General features: G+C 41.9%; 1 protein-coding gene across 13 annotated transcripts; it reads right to left on the reverse strand.

Annotated features, from left to right (window-relative positions):
• Positions 1-1,192: 1,192 nt before the first annotated feature.
• On the reverse strand, positions 1,193-21,797 carry NFYA (nuclear transcription factor Y subunit alpha). 13 transcript variants are annotated; one of them, XM_077839536.1, is made up of 11 exons: positions 20,527-21,329; positions 19,592-19,721; positions 17,223-17,342; positions 15,322-15,408; positions 12,877-13,023; positions 10,308-10,439; positions 9,382-9,487; positions 8,347-8,513; positions 6,881-7,054; positions 6,368-6,460; positions 1,193-4,726 (listed from the first exon to the last, which is right to left on the reverse strand). In XM_077839536.1, the coding sequence occupies exons 3-11, from the start codon at positions 17,295-17,297 to the stop codon at positions 4,673-4,675; spliced, it is 1,035 nt and encodes a 344-aa protein (XP_077695662.1). In that variant the 5' UTR covers positions 17,298-17,342; positions 19,592-19,721; positions 20,527-21,329; the 3' UTR covers positions 1,193-4,672. The 13 variants fall into 13 exon arrangements, with proteins under 13 accessions (XP_077695662.1, XP_077695667.1, XP_077695668.1 ...); XM_077839541.1 differs by lacking the exons at positions 19,592-19,721; positions 20,527-21,329 and adding an exon at positions 21,673-21,794 and having other exon boundaries at positions 8,347-8,507; XM_077839542.1 differs by lacking the exons at positions 19,592-19,721; positions 20,527-21,329 and adding an exon at positions 21,673-21,793 and having other exon boundaries at positions 8,347-8,495.
• Between the last annotated feature and the right edge of the window lie 39 nt (positions 21,798-21,836).

A 21,836-nucleotide genomic window follows, 5' to 3' on the forward strand; every position in this document is an offset into this window, starting at 1 on the left:
CTGTGGGGTCCGAGCCATTGTCTCCTGCTTTACCCTCTGCAGGGATTCATATGTCACCTTCCCACGCTGAGGGAACCAGCTGAAGCTTCCCCTGTCCCCTTCGCCCCACGGAGGGAATCTGTTTGGCACAGCCATTTCCCTCCCCTCCTGCAGAGACCAGCTCTCGCCCTCCACATCCCCTGCTCCACTCTGAGGGGGACTATGCGATGCCCCTGTTGTCCAAAGAGACTCGTCAGATGCTGCCGTGACCTTCACCACCATCTGAAAAGGCCCACTTGACATACCCATCTTCCCCCACTGAGAGGGCTCCCCTGCTGGGCCCATGTCCCCAACCCCCCACTGAGGGGTCCCAGCTGACTCCTCCATCTTCCCCCTGTGAGAGGACCCTGCCAACATCCCCATATCCCCATCTCCTCTCTGAAGGGATCCATCCTGGGTGTTGCCCACCAATGCTTCCCTCCCATAAGCTGCCATCTTGGTGCCAGAAGCAGCTTCAAACACTCAAAAGTTCTGAGGTGAGTCACCCTTCCTCAGCCAGTCGGAACTCCCCACTGGGAAGCCAGGCCCCCCCTCAGGGCCAATCAGAACTCCCCACTGCAGGGCCACACACCCCACTTCAGCCAATCAGAGCTTCCCCAGCCCATGACCTGTTAGCTGCAAGTAGCCGTTTAACCGTTACGGCTTGTACAGATTAGTCCATCACCCAATCAAGAGCCTCTACAAGGTACCACCCTCAGCAGCTGAAAGTCCTCATTGTGCTAGAATATGGGGCAAGAGAGGGAAGAATAAGGGAATGTCCTCTGTTTCCTGCTCCCTCATGGTCTGCCCCATCCTGCAGGAAGCTCCCAACAGAGACATCCCCCTCAGGTCCCCCCCCACCAGCAAAAAAAATCAATCAAACAAGACCTTACAGGCACAGTCCAATTGTCCTCAATGGCTGCAGGCCATGCTACAGGGAGACTGGCTGCCTGAAGCTGCGGTCACTCACAGCTTGCTCACAGGTCCCTGGGGTAGTCTGGCCTTCATCAATATTGCACGCCACCTGTTTATAGATGCTGTGAACAGGACCAGAACTTTTTTGGGGATGTGCGGTGCAGAGGAAAGGGTAAAAATCATCCCAACTGCACCACAACCACTCAGAAAAGTTTAAAGAGATAAGAAAGAAAGCAAAACCCAGGAGCTCAGAGTTTATAAATTTTTTATTCGCTGGATAGTGTACACAGTACTTACAGTTGCATCTATTAAAGACAAAATACACTTGAAAAAATGCATCATATAAAAAAAATTATAAACTTTTGAACTATTTACAAACATTGCCTTACGTTACACAAATCTCAATACCTCCCGCCCACCCATTCACAAAGTAAGAAACTGACTTTTTTTTTTTAACATGCAAAAGCCTTTGAAACTACTTAGCCTCACTTAGGGATCATTTCCCACACCCCATTCTACACTTGTATAAAACTGGTTTTGATAGATTCAATGCTCCAATACTTTAGGGGTCAACTCACCAAGCATCAAGTTCGCCTCATACCCATCATTATTTCTTATATCCTGATCTGTCCTACTGTACTGTGCCCCCAATCTGGAATTTATGTCCAAATCTAGCCAATACACAAGCTAGAGTGCTCACATTCACTTACTACAGGCTTTTATCTCACAGCATCTCCAGTTTTATAATTTATTTGTAAAAAGAGTTTGGAATCTTTTTGTAACATGGTGCTGAGATCTTCAATCTCACTGAGCAAACAAAGGCCTTCAGAAATGTGTCACTGAATACGGGAAAACCAAAACAAAGAAAAAGTATGACACAAACACCCAGGCTTTCACACCACTGTATAAAAACTTACCTACAAGAAATCTATGTAGCACAAATGCATAGGTCTTTATAAACCTTCTACAACTATGGCTCAGAGAATTTATTGGGGGGGGTAGGGGGTTATCTGGAAGAAGTTCTAGATGTTTTGTGAAGAGTTGTATAAATTCTTAAAGAAAAAAACACTGGGGCTAATTACGCAGATACAGATATCAGACCAACAACCTCCATTCCCTTAACTTCCCAACTTTCAGAGAAGATTCTCTGGGATAGAAACTGGTAGTAAAATGAAAGCAGAAAGACTGAGAGGCTTCCTTAATCCAGAAAGGAACTACTCTTCCCACCACCCAGCGTGCATCGATAACCCAGACTGACAAAATGTACAAATGCCCTTAAAAAGTATTTACAATAATGTGTTCATTCGAACAAAGCAAAATATTTACTGTTCCTTCGTTAGGAAAGAGTTTGATATTTCCTGAAATAGGGGACATGACAAAAAATGTTAAGCAAGGGTTTCATGGTAGCCAAGTGAAGAAGAAAAAAAAAGCACCATACTCTAATTGGCCAAAATATTTTAAGACAGAGCAACCAACCAGAGATGCCAACGATGTAAGGGGCAAACTAATGCTTTTTGAATAATAAAATGAAAATGCAAAAAGTAAGTAACAAATACAACCTAAGACAAAATACAAAAATAATGTATTCCTTTATTTGCATGTCATGAATTGAAACTAGGGTTCCATGTCATCCCTCAACTGTGTACAAAACCAACAAACTACAACACAGCTCCTTGCAAATTTTAGTTCGTGTCAACCATGGGGGTGGGGAACATTGAACTAGGCAGGAAAGATTATCATCTTTAATTACAAAATATAGTCTACACGCCAAAAGCCAAATCCCAATGTAGCAATTCCCTTCCTGTATTTTTACTGGCTGAAATTTGGGAACCTTCCTAGGTGGCTGGCCCAAGAACTCCAGTTCTCTTGGCATCTGGTCAAGCAGTCTCTCCCCTCCAGGCTGACTGCTGACAAACTGAAATAAATCATTTCCCCCTTTTCTGTTTATCTCTTTGATGCTCTCCCACCTGTTTTTACTATTTTAGGTTTAGTATCCTTTTATCCAAAGGAAAGGGGTCTTCTGGTGGCATTGTTCACCCATCCCTCTCCTCTGTTTGCCACCCGATTTTCTTCCTCCAGTTTACACAACTAAATTGTTACTTTGAGTGTTCCTCCTGTCACGATTTGAGGAGATGGTATATGGCATATTCTCCAAACAACTGTGCTTGCTCTGCTACCTTAAGACAGAGTCCCCTGAAATTTACCTAGCCTTTCCAAATCTCCTTCTTCACTGCTTCACCCATGAAGACTCTCCTCTCCACTGCTTTCATCATTCAGACTCACCCATCACACTTAATTCTGGTGACCCAATACAGTCTTAAGATTTAAAACACAGAGCACCGTAGATGTGTAAAGGGGATCAGCTTAAGTGCGGATGAAGTAGGGGTGAAAATAGGCAGCTAAATTTCATCTGCTAGAAGGCTATAGAAACCTCAGATCCCATTGCCAAATTTCAAAGCCAGGATGATGGACCAAGTTCAAAATCCAAGAGTGGCTAATCACAAAGGTATTCAACAGATGCCCATATAAAGAAGTCACAAAAAAGGGATTCTACTTAAAAAAAAAGCAAAGATTCCTCCTTCATTCTCTAAGTGCCATGTTTATAAAAGAGGACATTTCATAAAAAGCCTGAAGGGATCGACAACATTTACCCTCACTGCATAAATAGTCTTTGAGCTAGACCAGAATGCACCAAATTGAGCTGGCCTCTGCTCCAGTTGTGATGGAGCCGTCCTTCGCCCTGAATAAGGTCAAAGCACCATACAGAACCATCTGCAATTTAAAACACACTCAAACAGCCACAGTGGGAGATAGTCAGTCCCTCCATTCTGAGGTTCCAGATTTCATCTCTTGGAGTAACCAAGTTCTGCACTGGCAGAGTAAAAACCAACATTGAACTTCTTTTAGAAGAGAATCTCAAACTTTTTTTTATCATTTTTATCCCAGGAGCTGGATTTCTCCTTTCAAGGCATCCATTGCTAGCAACATGCCACCAGCGCCAAGGTTGTTTTCCTTACTTAGCTCTGAGTCAATGATCCACTCCCATCTTACTCCTTGGAACAGATATACAATATTTCAATTCTTGTAAAGGTCTTGCAATATTCACAACAACTTGACAAGATGGCTGAACTTTTCCCAGAAAAGAGCTTGCTGTTTACTTTTACAGGATGGCGCTTAGAGAACCTCTTTCTGTTCTGTTACACAGTTCCAGAAGGGCAAATGCAACTACAAGTGAACAGTTCAGCTGTCAGTAAATGAAGTCCAAAGCTGAGGAGTGGATATAAACAACAAATCTCCACTGGGAAAACAAAGCACTGTGGTGTAGCCATGTTAGCTCTGGTTGCTACAAACTGGATTACTCCTCTGCCGAAGGGCCATGGATCTCTATGGTCTCAGTTAGCCCTGCTTCAGCATGCCAGACTTATTGCTAAGCACTGTGTCAGCTGGCCAACCTTAATTCAAGAAATGTAAAAGGCATGAGTTGTCAGACTTTCAAACCCCTGCGTTGAATTACATGGGTATACCAAAAAGGTCCCTATAATTTCTATTTGCGGAGTCCACTGCAGTTAAAATCCCAAACAAACCACTTACTGGAAAGGTGGTTTTTGTTGTATAGAAAAGGGTAGGCTAAGATATGGTGATTGTCCCATTGGAAGGTTTGCTTGATACACTGGTAAGATAGGACACACTTGCAGAGGGACAGGAAACTTGCTCGGTTACTTTTTCCTTCAGACAGTGGTTAGGATACTCTGATCATCTGTGTCATTGCTTCTTCATTTGCCTGAGTTGGATCCTGTAGATACAAAAGACAAACAATACTGTGACCCTAAAGTATTTTCCTTACAGCAAAGTACTTCTACTACAGCAGCCAATCCTCGAGGGCAAGTATCTCCCTTTGTCCAAAAGAAAAAAATATATATGAAGAGTTACTGAGCCAGAAACTCAGCTTAGTATAAATCACTGACTTCAGCGGAGCTAACCCAGTTTACACCAGCTGAGGTGCTGGTTCATAAAACCTACAGGTTAAGAAACTAACTTTGCAAGACTCTTCCAGTCAAACAGCACATCTCCGGTAGTAAATGCAAGACTGCATGATTGGGAAAAGATAAGTAACCTTAGACAACAAAAGTAGCTTTGCCAAACAACCTTTTATTGCCATAGTTAGACAGGTGTGAGACCTGCCAAATTCTCCAATATTCAAAGCCAAGTGATACTGTACCTTCAAGCAGCTTTAGAAAGCCGTTGAACGCAAATGAAGCATGCAGTTAGAACAGTGATTTTCAAACTTTTTCCATTTGTGGACCCCTAAAAAATGTCAAATGGTGGTGCAGAACCCTTTGGAAATCTTAGACAGTCTGTGGACCCCCAGGGGTCCATGGACCACAGGTTGAAATCCACTGAGTTAGAATGTGGAATTCTAATTCAGAGGAAACAGTGAAGTTTTAGGTCCTGGGAGTAAAGAGATATTCCTTAAGGAAGGAGAGCCTTAAGTTAACAGCTTAAATCGCGTCTCCCCTTCTCCCTTAAGGAGTAATATCTACATCCCTTTAAGTTTAAAGTGTTGACAGCATTACTCATTCCATCCCCAGAAAATTAATCCTCTCTCTACTACAGACATTTTCCTCACATTTTCAAGGGACACTAGGATAGAAGAGGCATAAATTTACAGATGACAAGAACATTGTATCACACATCATAGAGAATTATGACTTTTAAACAGTACATTCCAGACTACAGTACTAAATTAGATGAATTTCAAGCAAACCAGCTCTGGTCTTTGACAACAGCTCACAACTCAAGCCAATCATGTACGAGACATGGTTGGGAAGGAGTTGGTATGTACTAAAGAGGTATCTTATCCCTAAAGAGAATGGATCTCTTAGATTAAAGATACGCTGCTACCTCGATGCTGTAAAAGGCAACGGTGCTTTCTATTTTCTACCCTATTATATTCACTTTTCTGAAAGCCTCTCCTGCTCCTTTCACTTCATTTAAAACAAGTGTGAAATATTAAAGCTGTAATTTTAAAAATAAAAAGAGCCGAACATGCCCACTTCTGAATTTCACACTGCGTGCTCCTTGACTTTCATCCATCTTTCACTACCCTCTTGAGGCAGCTGACAAAAGGAGCAGCTGACTGCATCTTTCTGTACAGGCAAACAAATACAGCTATTACACTTCTCTCCATTTATAAAACAAACTTGAATACAGGTTTATATTAAGATTACTATGGCCTAGCTACTGAGGACCTGTTCTATACAGTAAGTGAGATAGGAGACTTTCCACATAAAGCCTGAAATGCGGATTGGGGAAAGAGGACAAAGGCCATGGGCTTAGCCCAACAAGGTCAGGAAAGCAGCAGAGGGCTACTCGGAAGGCATGTGCAAATTTCAGCCATACAAAGAACATAGCTGGAAGCAAAGGTTTTTCTCACCTGCATATCCTTTTCCTTCGGTGAGAAAAAACGCCCACCTTCTCCCCGTTTCCTAGCCATGGCATGACGATGTCTAGACTCATGCAAGTATTTCTGCAACAATAAAAAAAAAATAGCCAGGAACCATTCAATGCTTTCTAGCTCAGTATTATTACTGCAGCTGAGCACTCAGAACCAGGTCCTTCTAATGAAAAACAAAGTGCCTTTGAGGAAAGTCAGTGTACTCGCCAGTTACAATACAACCACATATACTTTCAACAATTAAGAGCCAAGGAAGTAAATAGGATTGCAACACATGGACTCAGAAATGGCTCTGATGCCTGTCAAAGACAAAATGTGACGAGGAATACCCATCAGTGAGACACACATATGTATGTTGCACAAGGCAGGAAGAAGTCTATTAGAATCAACTCCAATGTTCTCCATATCACCCAAAATGTCTTCTATACCCTTATAATGCAATGTCATTCCTCCACACTGTGTCTAAAAAGTAACCTTGGATTATATACTCACCCTCCTCTCTTTGGGGATTTTCCCCTCAGCTTCCAGCTTGGCTCGTGCCTGCCTCCTCTTCAGGATTCGATGGTACTGCTTGGCATTTACATAGAGAGGCTCCTCTTCAAGCATCTCTGCCCCTGGCAATGGAATCCTCTGAATAGCTGGTACTGATCCAGCCCCCGGTACCATCTGTGTAAAGAAGAACACTCTCATATGCATACAGTTCACAGCAGAAGCTACATACGCAAAAGGAGATACGATCAGTCCAAAAATATTAATGTAGAAGTAACTGAAAAGATGCATGGTCTTAAAAACAATTGTGTCTGCTCCAAAGTGACGGAGTATCAAGTCAACTGCACACCACTCAACGAACTGTCAGTTACACATTGCCAATGTTTCTGATATTTTGTTGTTTGTATAAAAAGCTAAATGTAAATAAATATTACTGTGTAAAGTTTCTCTAAACAAATGTTCACTTTTGTACTGATTGTTTTGTACCTGACATTTACATGACAACGATATGAAAACCTGTTCAGATTCCTACATAACCAGATTTTTTTTTAAGAAAGCTGCACGTCGTTTTCCTGTACAACGTAATGTATTATACTCATCTCTTCTATTTGTATTTTATTAGTGTATGTTCTACTTGTCTAACTATTTCTGTATGTTTATTAAACAAGTGCTACTTATAAAATGTCTGCTGCCATCTAATGGAGCTGAACAGTAAAACACAAGCCAAGAGGGAATCTCAGCACAAATGCAGTAATAGCATGAGCAGAACAAAGCACTTATTTATCAGAAAAAAACATCTATGGGATACTGAAGAATAGCATGTTTTTGTTTGAACTCTTCAAATTTGTATGTATCTCTAATAAAAGTTCCTTTATATTAAAATTTTGAACTTCTTTGAATTCAATAATAAAATTATAGGGGAGAGAAAGCATGATCTATGTAATAACTCCCCACAGAAATTAAATCCGGGATAGTTCTACAGCTAGATGAGTAAGGCAGCCAACTTCTAGGGGACCCCATACTTTGTGTGCGTGCGTGCTATGTTCTGATTGGCTGGCTGGTGGGGTTTTTTTTGGTTTGGCTTTGGGCTTTCGGGTTTTTTTTGTTCAGCCACTCAGGCTGGTGGGCGCAATGAAAATGTTTTCTGCCCTGGCCAGCAAAATGGCTAGGACTACTCCTAGATTAAACATTACAATCTATTTATTCCAGTTTTTTTAAAAAAGGAGAGTTATCAGAAGAGGAAGCATGACCTATGTAATAATTTGCCATACAGATTCAACAGTACAATTATTTACTCCAATTTTAAATCCTTATTAAACCAATAGGAAGTCCTAATTACAACTAATTTCTGAGAAGACTGAGCATATTAGGTGAAGCTAACATGAATCTCAAGCCGCAGTTCGAAGACAGAAAACTTTAACCTGTAAAATGACAAAAAAAGTGAAAAAACTTGGAAATTCCATACGTACCATAACCATTCCACCTGAATTGACCACATTTCCAGCAACTGGTAGCGTCACAGTTACAGTCCCTTGCCCACTGCTAGTTGTATTGGTGTTGGCTCCTGCCTGGACAATTTGTGCTCCTGCCAAACTGGCTGCTGGGATGGTGATCATGCCTGTAACAGGGACTGTAACTTTAAGAAAATAAAACACAAAACAAAAACAAAAACACGCACACAGAAAGAACGAAGGGAACACAATTAGTCCCACTTCTATTTTCATTCACTCGCTCTTGCATAACGTACAAGAGGATGGCAAAAAAATGTTACAAGCAAACTACTAACCAAATCCCATCATCTGTCCTTAATATACAAATGCACTCAACTTTTCAACATGTTTATTTGTCACATACATTGGAGTCACAGCCCAAATGTGAAGCCATTTCTCTGCAAGCTCAAAAAGGAAATGTAGATGCTTGCACTCTCCTGACAATTTGTCAGGAACCCAAAGCTCACATTCTATTTAAACATTAAACCTGCAAGTGAAGAACTGAGTCTTATTCCATAATCCCATTTGCACTTTCCACACCAAAGAGCTTTACATTTATATTTGCAGATTCCTAGTAACCAGCCCTGCAAAGGGCTGGGGAGGGGAGGATTAATTTATCTGCTTCACTGTGGTCTGGGAAAAAGGATTTCTGTAGCTATTTAAAAAGATAGCTCTACAAATGCGAATCTATATGGTCAATGTGAAAAAAAATCTCCTGCACTTATTTGTACATTTCAAACTCTTTGCATCACAGCTGGTACAACACATTCTGTTACCAGCAACATAAGGCACATCAGAAAAAAAATCTTACTGATGTCAAGAGTAGTAAAAACCTACAATTCCAACTCCAAAGACAGATAGAAGGAAGAGGAACAAAAACTTTTGCTCTTCCAATCGTCACGGTGTTTCTCAACACTAAGCAGCCAAGAAGAAATGAAATGGTATGCGTCTCTCTGGAAACTTTCAACTGTAACTTAAGAGAATGTGCTGCCCTTTATAAGCCAAAGTTCACACCTTGTTGAAGAATAGTTCCATCAGCATTAACAGGCTGATAGACAATGGTCTGGCCTTCTGCTGTCTGTGCCACCTGCTGCCCTTGAACTGCTATCTGCTGCTGGGTCTAAATGAAACAAAGATCATCACAAATTACAAAATGCTGAGAAGTTAAAGATTTCCATCCCTGTTAATATCCATATTGAACCCGAAAACGTGAGTCTCCTTTGATTTTATTACGAATACTCAGAATAGAACTGTGTATTTACACGCCAATTTCAACTGAAGAGTAAAAGATACTTAAAATATATACAAAACTTGTACTTAAATTTGTTGTAAGGAACAAGAGAAATGGGGGACTAAATTAACTGATCAAATCCGTAGATGCATCAAGAACTTCTTGTGATATTATTGTGTAATAGTAGTAGCAACCGCAAGTTTTTCAAAAGTTCACAAGAGACATCACAGAGTTTTAAAAGGGCAGTTCTAGATACACAAATATTTTTAATACACTGGGAGTATTTTTTTTTTTTTTAAAAAAAATCTAGGTCTCATATTTCATGATCAACATGTTAAACGGATACTCAAGTAACAGTAACAAAAAAACCCTGTTCCTAAATAAAAAAGATTTCACAAAAGTCAAATGTAACTATAACTTTTGAAAATTTTTTGGGGTGAGGAATGTTAAATTCAACAGTACTTTTCATTTTACACATTCCCATTCAGGAAATCCCAAATCAATAATGTACAAATAAGAACCAGTTGGTGAAACTAAGTGACAAATACGGTTATTCTGTCCCAGGAAAGCGATTTGCAAAAAAGAAAATAGCATAAAAGGTGAATTTACTTATTTATTTCAATATCAGATGGTTCTGGAAACTAACTTCCTAACATTTTCTCCCTTATTGAGAGCCCATTACAAATCCTTTTCATGCTGGTGCAGTTACCTGTGTCTGGCCAGCAGTAACTGCAGTCTGTGGCTGCTGAATAATGATCTGCTGGGTCTGGCCCTGTTGACCCTGCACCTGCACAGCCTGCCCACCTTGAATCTGAATCTGACCTGGCTGGACCAACTGAATCTGTGGAAGGAAGAGTCAGAAAGGAACATTAACTAAACCTGTTAGTTTTTTCCCTTTGGCCTCAGCATTATCAAATCATCTTCCAATAGTCATCTACTGCAGCCATTGGGGAAAAACCCCACTAACTTTCCTCTTTTAATGGAGAGGGTTTGTTTTAATTTATTCCTGCCCTGTGACATAGTAATGACTAATGCAAGGGAGGATAAGACTAAGCCGAAAGAAGCAAATATACATGCTCATGTCATCATGCCCTGTCAGCTCTCCCCTGTTTACTAAATACGGCATAATCAGAGAGAGAAATACACTAGCTTTGAGCATGAGACTAGGGATAATACTTACCTAAATCACAGGAGGAATGGGACTTTATGGGTTTATTAAGATAGCTGTAAAGTATTACAAGTGCTAATTATCAAGCACATAAAAGTAGCCTGGTATTTACAAAAGTGTAAGACTAACCTTGCAGAGAAGAGATACTTTCCACCCCTCTTTGTGCACCTCTCAGGATAAACTGGAATACCGTCAGCCCCCATTGCTGAAAATCCCAATTACACACTTTCTTCAAATATATAGGCTGTATAGAGTATGTTACACTGAGGAATGGTAAGTGTTTTCCTAATAAATAGTGCCTTTCAGCCAAGTATACTGAAGTATTTCACAAGTCACTAAATAACCTCATCAACACAGCAAGTTTGTGGCATGGCACAGACAAAAATTCTGCGATGTCAGACTCACAATCCCCATGCTCTAACCACCAGACCACACAAACAGAGGAACATCTTTTGCATGAGTTGCTTAACTTTTCCACCCTTTGTTTTTGAGGAACACTTACCGAGGCCGTGCCTAAAACCAAATGATAGTTCTATCCAATGTGTATTACTGAAAAATAATCCTATCCCACCAAGTACTATTACTCTCTGTGAAGCCAGAGGTTTTAAATTCTCCTCCAGCCTTCATACATCGGAATAACTGAACTTCATGTTAGTCCTGAAGCATTTTCAAGGAATTCTATATTTTTATGGGACAAGCACATGAGTAGGCATGGAACTGCTGTGTGTTACAGCTGCCAAGAACCAGAAAAAGCTCTGGCTGCATTTCAGGGGACTGTGCTGAGTATATTTGTAGCACCCATTGGAAATATACTTGAAATACAGAAGAAGCTTCACTTTTAATATTTGGTTGTGACACAGAGCCTCATGGGGGACAGCTGGCAAAGAGTTCACTGTTATGTAACAGCAACTCCTAACAGGACTGACATATGCACTTACACCTAGCACCTGCTTTCATAGTATCTATCCATAAAGAATGGCATGTGAGGTCTCTAATAAAAGTTTATGTCATACTGATCCTCATAATCATTGCATGACATATGTACGAATGATATTTAAGGAGTTGTGTATACACATTGAAAATATGTTTTGAAGTCCGTCACTGACCAAAGAGAAAAATAGGTTTCTTCAAGAAAGGAGGTAAGAGTATATTTCTCTGTCAAATATAAATTAACCACTGGAAGCCAACACAATGGAAACTCCTTTTAGATATGAAGTCAACAGGAACACAAGACACTGGAGACAGAACCACAGGGGGCTGTCCTGTCTCTAGGAGCAAACAATGAACTTTGGGGCAGACAAGGGAAGGCAAAAAGACTATCTTGCACCTGGGGAAGTATACAGCCAGTGCATCTACATTCATGAAAACGGGATCTCAACCAGGCTTGGTTGAAATGCTGCAGAAAACATCTGGGGTGAGAAACTTACTTAGACAGAACCTTAGCTTGCTAAATTAAGTTTAATCTCTAGGAAGTGAGTGATGACTTGGTTTTATACGTAACTGGTTTCCATGATGTTTACTTACTATCTCTTAAAATTTAATCCTTGATAATAAATTCATGTACTGTCATCACTATAAATACAAAATATAATTCCATGCTGTAGTATTATACAAAGAGCTGACACTGGGTCGAATCATTCAAGCCGTACACAGTTGCCTTTGGGGGACAGCTTACCTGGAACTACTATCAGGGTTCAGTCAATAAGGGGCTGCACACTACAGGGGGAACACTTCAAAGTGGCTCAGAGATTGGGGTGCACCTATTATTAACCTGCATGGCAAAGTAAGGGCTGGCATAGCCCTGTGGAAAATATTTAGAGGCTAACAGACTGGAGGCTTCAGGTAGTTGGCACAAGTTAAGCACATTCAATTCTTCCTCTCGCTAGAGAGAGGGAGATGTAACAAGGAGACTCTCAGTCCTGGGCACCTCAAAAACTGTCACAGAGGTTCATACAATGCTCACTGGGGCAGATCCTCAGCTGGTATAAGTTGTCATGGTTCCCTTGACTTCAAAGAAGCAATGACAATTTACACTAGCTTATGATCTTCCCTGTAACAGCCATAGTTCATTCCTTGACCATTATGATTAATGAAATTAGAGTATACTGACCTGCTGCAATCCTTGCGATCCAGAAACTGGGACTTGCATGATGGTCTGGCCCTGACCCCCAGGCACAGCTTGCACCATGATCGGCTGGCCGGTTGATGTGATCAGCTGACCTCCACTTACTTGTACCATTAATGGCTGACCCTGGACCTAGAGAAGGGAACAAACAAACAAAACAATGAAACAAAGTCAGATGACAAAAAAAAACCTTAAGTGAAACTGATAAATAAAGGGCTAAACGTTTATTTATTTCAGTGGAAGGGCCATGAAAACTAAATAATAGTCTCTAAATTGTTTTTATGCACAACTTCCAACAACCAAAATTTCTAAGTGTCTCCATCTTGTGTTGCAGAATTTAGTAAGTTGTCCTTTTCTGCTACTGCCTAATCAAAAACCACAAAGTCCAGATACAATAAAGCATGTACAATATTTATATATTCATCTGGCTAAATTGTGCATACACTAATATAGACAGCCTGAGAACTGGAACCTTTCAAAAAAGAGCTCACAATCCACAATAAGTTTTTGTATTTCATTAAGAAGATGCAGATGAGTAAAGGCTCCAATATGAAGCTACCTTGGCAGGTGGGGTTCAAGAAATGACATTCTCATTGCATCTTAATTTCCAGATGGATATAGCATACAATGTTCTTGGAGCATCTTCTTGTGATCATAAAGGGAAGTTGTACTTGTACCAGTAGGAAGTATGGCTCAGAAAGGAAGAGTGGATGAAAACGTGAACCAACAAGTCTTGGACTAGTGAAGGTTTCTAGATCAGACATAATGGCCCTTACAAATATTCTTTGGGAAGAGGCCTTGGGGAGAAAGGAAGGCAACGGAAAACTCCATTCAGCTATATTTATCTAGCAAGGAAGAAAAGCCATCTGCCCAAAAATATGCCAGATGAAGAGCTGAATAAAAGCCACATCTTTAGGTCTTAAGCTTGGAGTGGGAGGCAATGGACAACAGGATTATTCTTCACTGCACTTAACATATTTCGTAGTGGGGAAGAAAAAGCATAATAGAGCAACCACTGAACTCTAATTTCAGTTAACATGGAAACTTCAAGGGCTTTCAAAGGCCAATGACCATCACCTCTGACTTCTACCTCCAGATCTCTCTTTTTTGACACTTCTATCCCCCAGCTTTCAACTAATTACAGTGCAGGAGACCAATCTGTGACTGAATCATCATCAGTAAAAAAAAATTCAGAATTTATGAAACTATCTAAAATAATAAGGTCCCTCAAAGGAAAGAGCTCCACTTTCTATATGCTGAAATGCATTAGCGGCTTATACAATGACACACCCATCAGCAACCCTAGGTATGTATCAGCAGTCAAGCTCCCAAATAGGATATCCTGGCTTCATTAAGTCATCTGATAGTCCTACTACTCAGTCTCTTCCACCCACTGTTCCCAACATATAAAAAAACACTTTCAATAATGAGAAGTGAACAGTATGCATTACAATATAGTGAAAGAGATGCAAGCATGCATACATCAGCCACAAAGCAGCAAAAAGTAATTAGCAGATATGCTTAAATTGAAATAAAATGATATCATCAATCCAGGATTTTTGTTAATGTATTTTTAAAAACGCAAGCAAAAAAGGAGAGATGAAAAGCAAACTTTTCCACAATAGGACTGTGATACAATCGAGCTTCAAGAAAGCCAATTCTACCAGCTCACCCTCTTTCACATTTTAGCTCACATCAGGAAACCACTGCATATACTTCATTATTCGCAGGACTATTCTGACCATCCAGAACATTTTTTCTCCAAAGAAAAGAGGAAGACCGCCCCTCCCCCACAAAGACCCCGGACATGGGTAGAAAACACTGTATCAATCTTGTAACATCTACCATCAAGGGGTTTTTCATCCCTTTAAAGACCTGTCACACAAACCAATGAGATGAAGCTTGTAAGATGCGGAACATTTCACATGAACAGAAATCAGGGTTTGAAATAACCTGCATCCCTTCCCAACTGGTAGTGGGTTTTGGTAGTAATTAAGATGCAATTTATGGATCTGCTTGCGTTGTCACAGTAGAAATACGTGGTCAGTAATTATCTCAATCCCATAGCAGGCGAGAAAATCCTCAGTTTTCGTTTCTAGTCAGAAAAAAAATTCTCTCTTCAACCCCACTTTGGCTTCTTTCCACAGAGAAGCCACACACAAAAAGTCTTCATAATCACACCAGCAGAGAGTTTTCATGAGTGGATCAGGATTTGGCTGCATGCATTTTAGATCCAACAGACAGCTCTAACCGCTTCATTCCTTTTATTGAATGAAACTGCAGTTGACATATGTCCCAGCTGCTACAGACCAATGACACGGCCACTAATTCTGTCCCTATTTCAAACCCTGGTAGGAACAGAGCATGAGAGACGAGGCAATGGGGAAGTTCATGCAGTGCGCACATAGACACAATTAGAGAGATCACCACTACCTGGAGGGTCTGGACCTGCTGGCCTGAGGCGGTTGCCACCTGGGCCTCTGTCTGCAACTGGACAGCAGTGACGCCACCCTGCTGCTGGGAACAGGAACAGGAACAGCTTGAAACTTAACAACAAGGAAATGCAGAGCTCGAGACAAGAGAGAACCTTACCGATGGGACAGGGAGAACTTAAAGTTCTCATATCACTTGTTCTTGGAACACAGGAACGCTGAACATTCCTTTCCTAAGATAATGTGAGCATACCAGCAAACCCGATGTGGGCTCACTGGCAGGAGTCAGCAACCAACAAAACATAACACAAGTGACACTGTCAAAGTATTTTTCAAAATTTGAAGTCTATATTGTTTTTTAAAAATTATCCCATGTTTATTTAAGTGTTTTCCCTTTAATTGCGCGTATTTGTTATTACAGAAGTGTGGCTGCTGTCAGACCCCGACTCTCAAATAAATGGCTCCAAAGTCCTTTATGCAACAGAAAAGGCACAGCATGGACAGCAGCAAAGTAAGTTTTACATACCCAGCCCATGTGCTTGAGGGGCAATCTGAAGAGAATAGTTTAATCTCTAATGACACGTCTTATCTCTAACCTCTTAGGAGAGATTCCCAAAAATAATCAGTGCCAGTTGCAGTAGTGGTTTGTGAGACATGGACATCCATCCACAGAGAATTAGACTAAGACTGAACCATTCACGTTTTGTTAAAACCAGCATTCAAGGATTCCTTTTCAAAACAACCACCAGTACTACATTAACTTTGAAAACCAATACAAGAAATGAAAACTAGGTCAAGGTTTGGTCATACTGCCTTTTGCAAAGTGTTACAGGGCAAAAGATGACAAATCTTTATAATTACAAAATGTCAATCTACCAATCAAAAAGTGTCTGATTTTAGCCATCTATCAGCATCAGCTACATGGCTCTCAACTTTCCACAATTTATTTTCTTTATAACTTAGTGATGGTCTCTGTAAGGGCCACGCGCTGTTCCCACTGAAGACAAAGTCAATTTCCACAGTGGAAGTAGGGCCTGGCCTGTAATGTCTGGTATTTACACTGGTTGACAACCAGCAACAAAGTGCTATTTTAAATTGAAAGTGTGATTCATATTGTCTCACTCATGTGCATAGCAGAAACAAACTAAAGAGTTCACTTCCACTGTCCCAAACACAAGCAAATAAGGCTTGAACAACACAGCTAATCCACATAACCAGCTTGAAAATTCATCACAATATGAGGCTAGGTAAAGATAATATTTTAAAAGCATGTTTAACACTTTCATAAAAGCAACTCTACATGCCTGAACATTACTGTACACAAGCCAGAAGTTTGGCGGAATGATTCAGACAGAAACAGTCCAGCAAATGACAGCTTGACCAATACAAAGCAAAAGACCTTTGTTGCAATTACTTTGTAACCCTGATCTTTCAGTGGGACCAGGAAAAGTGATTCACATGAACATGATTGTGAAAGGAAAGCTAGAGAAATTCTCAAAGTTTGCTTGAGACAATCCTATTTCAACCCTTGAAGATAAACACCTGTTTGTGGACATTCAGTGCTCAAATTTACATTTTGTTTCATTTAAGATCTTAAATTTTTATTATTTTTGTTCATGTCAGAATTTAAGGATAAAGTCCCTAATCTAATTCAGCTTTGCATTGTATGTATCAGTTGTTTCTATTATTTTATTTAATATAGATTACAATTGCTAATATTCAAGCACACTCCAATGATACAATGAAACTGCTGAGCAAGGGATAAGACACTCAACCAGCCATGCATCCAGTCAATCTCACACAGCATCTTGATGCCCCGGTCGAACTGTAGAGAGCGTGACACGCCTTGTAACAAATATCAGGACCTCTAGCTCACCCTTTAAGAGAATTTTTCCATACCTGCTGCTGAATCTGTCCAGCTTGCACAACAATCTGTTCTGTGGAACTGTTGCTGTTTGCTGTGTACTGCTCCATAGTGTCTCAGTTCCAATCTTGTACCCAATGCACCTGTCTGGATATCTGACAAGACAATAAAAAAATGCATCATTACTGCCCCAATGGCTCAAGATCAGAATCAGTTTACAGCAACTGGAAAACAAGCCATCTAATGACATTTAGATGACACGCCTTAACAGTAAGAACATCATTGTTTCAAGTAAAGGACCTACATTGCGTCATTTTCATTTGTAGTAAGAGACCACATATTTTAATGTGAAAATTACGTATTTTCCTAAAACTCGTGTGTAAAAAGAGGCAGCATCGTCCAACGGCTTGGGAACCAGACTGGGATTCAGGAGAACAGGGTTCTATTCCCAGTTCTGCTGCTGATCTTGGGCAAATTATTCCACCTCTCCCATGCCTCTGTTTCCCCTACTACCATTTGTCTGTCTTGTCAATTTAGATTGTAAACTCTTGGCCAGGGACTGTACCTTACTATTTGTACAGATAGCACTTCGCGCATGGGGAACTCAATCTCAGTTGGGTCCTCAATGCACTACCGTAATATACACTAATTATAATTAATAAATAAAACATTGCAGTGCAGAAGAGTTCACTGTAATCATCACCTGACCACCAAGCTACATCTCAAGAATTTCATAGATTTTCAGTTAGAAGATGATGTAACATGAGGGGCTGAAATATCCTGTGCCCTTAGGAATGAACAGTTCTCCCCATTTCTTTTCCTGCTTCTCTTTTAACTTGAAAACAGACTGGTTCTCCCATAGCTTTCCTATTCCTGATCCCTCACTCCAATGCACAGGGGAGAAAATGCTGAAGTAAAACCATTTGTTCCACAGCTCTCTTTATTCTCATCTCCATTTCTTCCTTTCCTAGTTGATTAGCAAATGAAGAATTCTGATCTTCACTTGTAATGAAGCATTTGTTCTACTCTACCATTGAACAAGTCACTGCTATCCAGTTTCATAGCCACCCTAAATTTTTCAGCAACTTTAAAAAGAAAAATAAAGGAATTAGATTTGATATCTGCACAGGATTTAGTCACAACACCCACTGACTTCAACTGGCTCCGTAATATAAGAGACAAGGTGGGTAATGTATTTTATTGGACCAACTTCTGTTGGCAAGACAGAGACACTTTTGAGATACACAGAGCTCTTCTTTAGGTCTGGGAACTTTAGTTAGATTCCAGATCTGAAGAAAAGCTCCATTTAAGCTCAAAAGCTTGTCTCTTTCACTAAACAGAAGTTGGTCCAAGAAAAGATATTAACCCCCCCACCTTGTCTCTCTAATATCCTGGGACTGATAGGGCTACACCATGTGTAATGCGAGTCAGTTAACACTGCAACGAAAACTTAAACCATTATAATTCCTGGCCTTTATGTTTATCTTTGCAACCTAAGACGCATTAGTTGTTTTGCATTTATCATAAAGACCATTGCAAAAAGGCTTTTTATTGATTTACTCATCTTTCAAAATAGACTGATTACTTCATCTATTTTTGGTTAATACAAAAGAAAACAGCAATGTAATCTAAAATTTAGTTAGCTCAGTCAAATGAATATAATCAACATGCATCAGGCCAACAAAAAAACTATGTGCAGTATGCACCAGACAGACTACATGGTCTAAATGTGGTAACAATTTGCTTATTCCCTCTGCCAAAAGCTTTGTTTGGAATTAAGAAATAACACTAGTCCCTCTGACCAGACCAAAAATCTGAGTCATAGCACAGAAAGATACAACATTTTGCTGCAACTGTAACTTTATCTGTCCCTGGCCCAGTTAGAGAGAAAAGGTGGGTGAGGTAAAATCTTTTAAGGGGCCAACTTCTATTGGTGAAATAGACAAGCTTTCAAAATACTCAGAGATCTTCTTTGGATCAGTAGTGTTTTTCATGGCCCAGCAGAATAAGAGTGAATTTTGGCACGGTTTTCAAAACTAGACATAAATATGGTTGCATTTTAGAAAGCCCAGCGAACACATAGCTGAACACTTTAAAATGAGGACCTAAGTCAGACCACCTCAGGCTGTGTGCTTTTCTGATCTCATGAACTAAGCAGGGCCAGGCTTGATAAGTATCTTGGACAGAAAACTAAGGAAAATCCAGGATATTGCAGGAAGTGGTGGTGGCAACATGACCAGTGGTACGTGACTTCAAAGACCATTTAAACCTGTCTTCTGCTTAAAATGTAATGCTGAAATCCTGATTACGTGGCCAGAAAAAATTCCCATCCCCTTTTGCAAGAGTATAATCATTCATTTTAGTATCAGTATTAATTTGTAGTTGTTAGTTACATTCTGCCTACCAAAAGTTTTCCCTCTAGTTTCAACTGCATACAGTATTCTTCACTTCTGTCCTAAATGCTTGTGCAGTATCACATGAAACAGCTCCCACATTCCATCCTTCAAGGTGGTATTTCAGCAGTGAGTGCCTGCCTGTTATACAGCACATAAGCCAAGCGTAAGCCAAGCACATACTCACAAGAAGTTCCTTGGTTTCCTCTACTCTACAAACAACCTTTAAGCAGAGACCTATTATACTCTAAGATCCAAATGCCAGGCCCCTTCTTCTATACCTAAAGTTCTGGGAAATTTCTTCTCAATCCAGCTTTTTTGGGGGTCAGAATAAGAGAAGAGAATGAGGTTTTAGACATGCAGGATCATGACTCAACCAATGGTGGGGACAAAAGATCTACTGAGGAGGGGAAGCAGCAGGGGGGGGAAAGAAGACTACTTTTTTTGTTTTTTAAATACAGCTTATTTATCCATAGACACTCATTTAACATTTTGTTGCCTCATAAGGAACAGAGAGAATTTTCGCAAACCAGAATTAATTTTTAAAAATTAATGATTCTGTATTATGCTGCATGTGCCTCCTTCAAACTGCTGGCCTGACTGGTCACAAATCCTGTATAACTTGAGACTAAGTTATTTTCTACACTAGAAACAGTTTGTTGGTATAACTATACAAGCAGACACTCCTCGTGTAGATACAGCGTATACCAACAAAAGCACACTTTTGCTGGTATAGTTTATATGCCAGTTCCCTGAATGAAATAAGCTATACTGGCAAAAAGTTCTTTTGACAATATAACTGCATCTACACTAGGATGTTTGCCCATATAAAAATGTTGCTTGAAAAGCCCCCCACCACACGTAAGCCACATTACCATACCAGCCAAAGTTTCTAGCGTCAACATGGTTTAAGTGAAATGAAATGAACTGATGAAAGCAATTATACCTCATCCTCTACTTCAGTGAGAACATACATGACTAATCACATCCACTCTCTCCAAAGTGCATCAGTGAAAGTCAAAGAAAGAATTCAGCCAAAAATAGCAGCTCAGGAGAGTCATCTTGTGTTATTCTGCAGCAATGGAGACACGGCGCCCAGTTTTCATGATTAACCTCGTACGGAACCTGCAAATCCGGGTGCGCCTCCAGAGATTTTCAGTCCAGTTGAGCATTATGTGCCATTTGTCTAGAATGGGCTTTTAACTGTGGTGAGCTGCGGACAGCAGGATTTTCTTAGCCCGCAGAGCGCTCAGCGCTGATGAGGGGAGGGAAAGGGCAGGGGAGCCCCTCTATGGGGCAGAGGGAGACAAACACCTAACTGCTCAGCCCAGCTTTTTTCGCTGCACGGCTGTTCTCCTCGGGGAACGCGGGTCGGGCTGCTCTGTACTATGGGGTCAGGGATGGGGTGCACGCAGGCTCCTAGCCCCCTGGGGAGACGGGATGCACACAGGGTCGTGCCCCTCATGCTGGCCACAGCTGCACGGGGGAGGGGAAACCCTGGCCGCTCCCCCCGCCCAGGCGCGGGCTGCAGCCGGCTCAGTAGCTCTCCCCCGCGGGGGCACACGCAGCTGGTCTCCGCTGCGCGAGGGGGGAAGGACGGGGACGGGGGGGGCCCTGGCCCTCGCCCACCCCGAGGCCCATGTGCCAGGGAAGCCAGCGGGGACCCGCCAGAGCCCCCTCCCCGGCTCGCCCAGGGCGGGGCCCGCGCAGTGGCGGCTCCCTCCGTGGCGGCCCGTTCTCGCTGCACGGAGCTCCCCGGGGCACAGGGTCCCCAGCCGGGAGACGCCCCAGAGCCGGGCCCCGCTGCGGGCCGGGGCGAGCGCGCCTCCCTCTCCCGCGGGGGCAGAGCCCGGCCGCCCCCTCCAGCCCGGGCGGCGGGCCCTAGGCCCCGCTACCCTCCCCCCACGCCCCGTCCCGGGCCCTCCGCAGGCGGCGCAACCGCCCCAGGCCCAGCAGCCGAGCCCCGTCCCTCCGCTCCCCCAGTGCCCGGCCAGCCGGCCCTGCGAGCGGCCTCCTGACTGGTCACTCGGCCCCGCCAATCCCGGCGCTAGGGCCGGCGCTCGGGGGCTCCATATTGGCTGCTCGCACTCACCGTGCCTCGCTCCCCCGGTTCGGGTCCCGCTCTGATTGGCTCCGCCACCGGCCCCCGAAACCCAATCAGCGCCTCCACTCAGCCTCCGCGCAAAATGGCGCCCAACCCTGAACAAAGAGAGGACGGAACTCAGGGCGCATGCGCCCAATAGTTCCGCCCGTCGC

Source organism: Eretmochelys imbricata, chromosome 21, assembly GCF_965152235.1.
Source record: "Eretmochelys imbricata isolate rEreImb1 chromosome 21, rEreImb1.hap1, whole genome shotgun sequence".
Classification (NCBI taxonomy): Eukaryota; Metazoa; Chordata; order Testudines; family Cheloniidae; genus Eretmochelys; species Eretmochelys imbricata.

What these genes read in the sequence shown, in the direction of transcription:
- NFYA (XM_077839534.1), bottom strand. Translation starts at nt 17,297, where the DNA reads ATGGAGCAGTACACAGCAAACAGCAACAGTTCCACAGAACAGATTGTT. An exon ending in GATCGCAAGGATTGCAGCAG is followed by an intron (nt 10,440 to 12,876) that starts GTCAGTATACTC and finishes TTCCTTCCACAG; the next exon opens with ATTCAGTTGGTCCAGCCAGG. An exon ending in CGAAGGAAAAGGATATGCAG is followed by an intron (nt 4,727 to 6,367) that starts GTGAGAAAAACC and finishes TTGTATCTACAG; the next exon opens with GATCCAACTCAGGCAAATGA.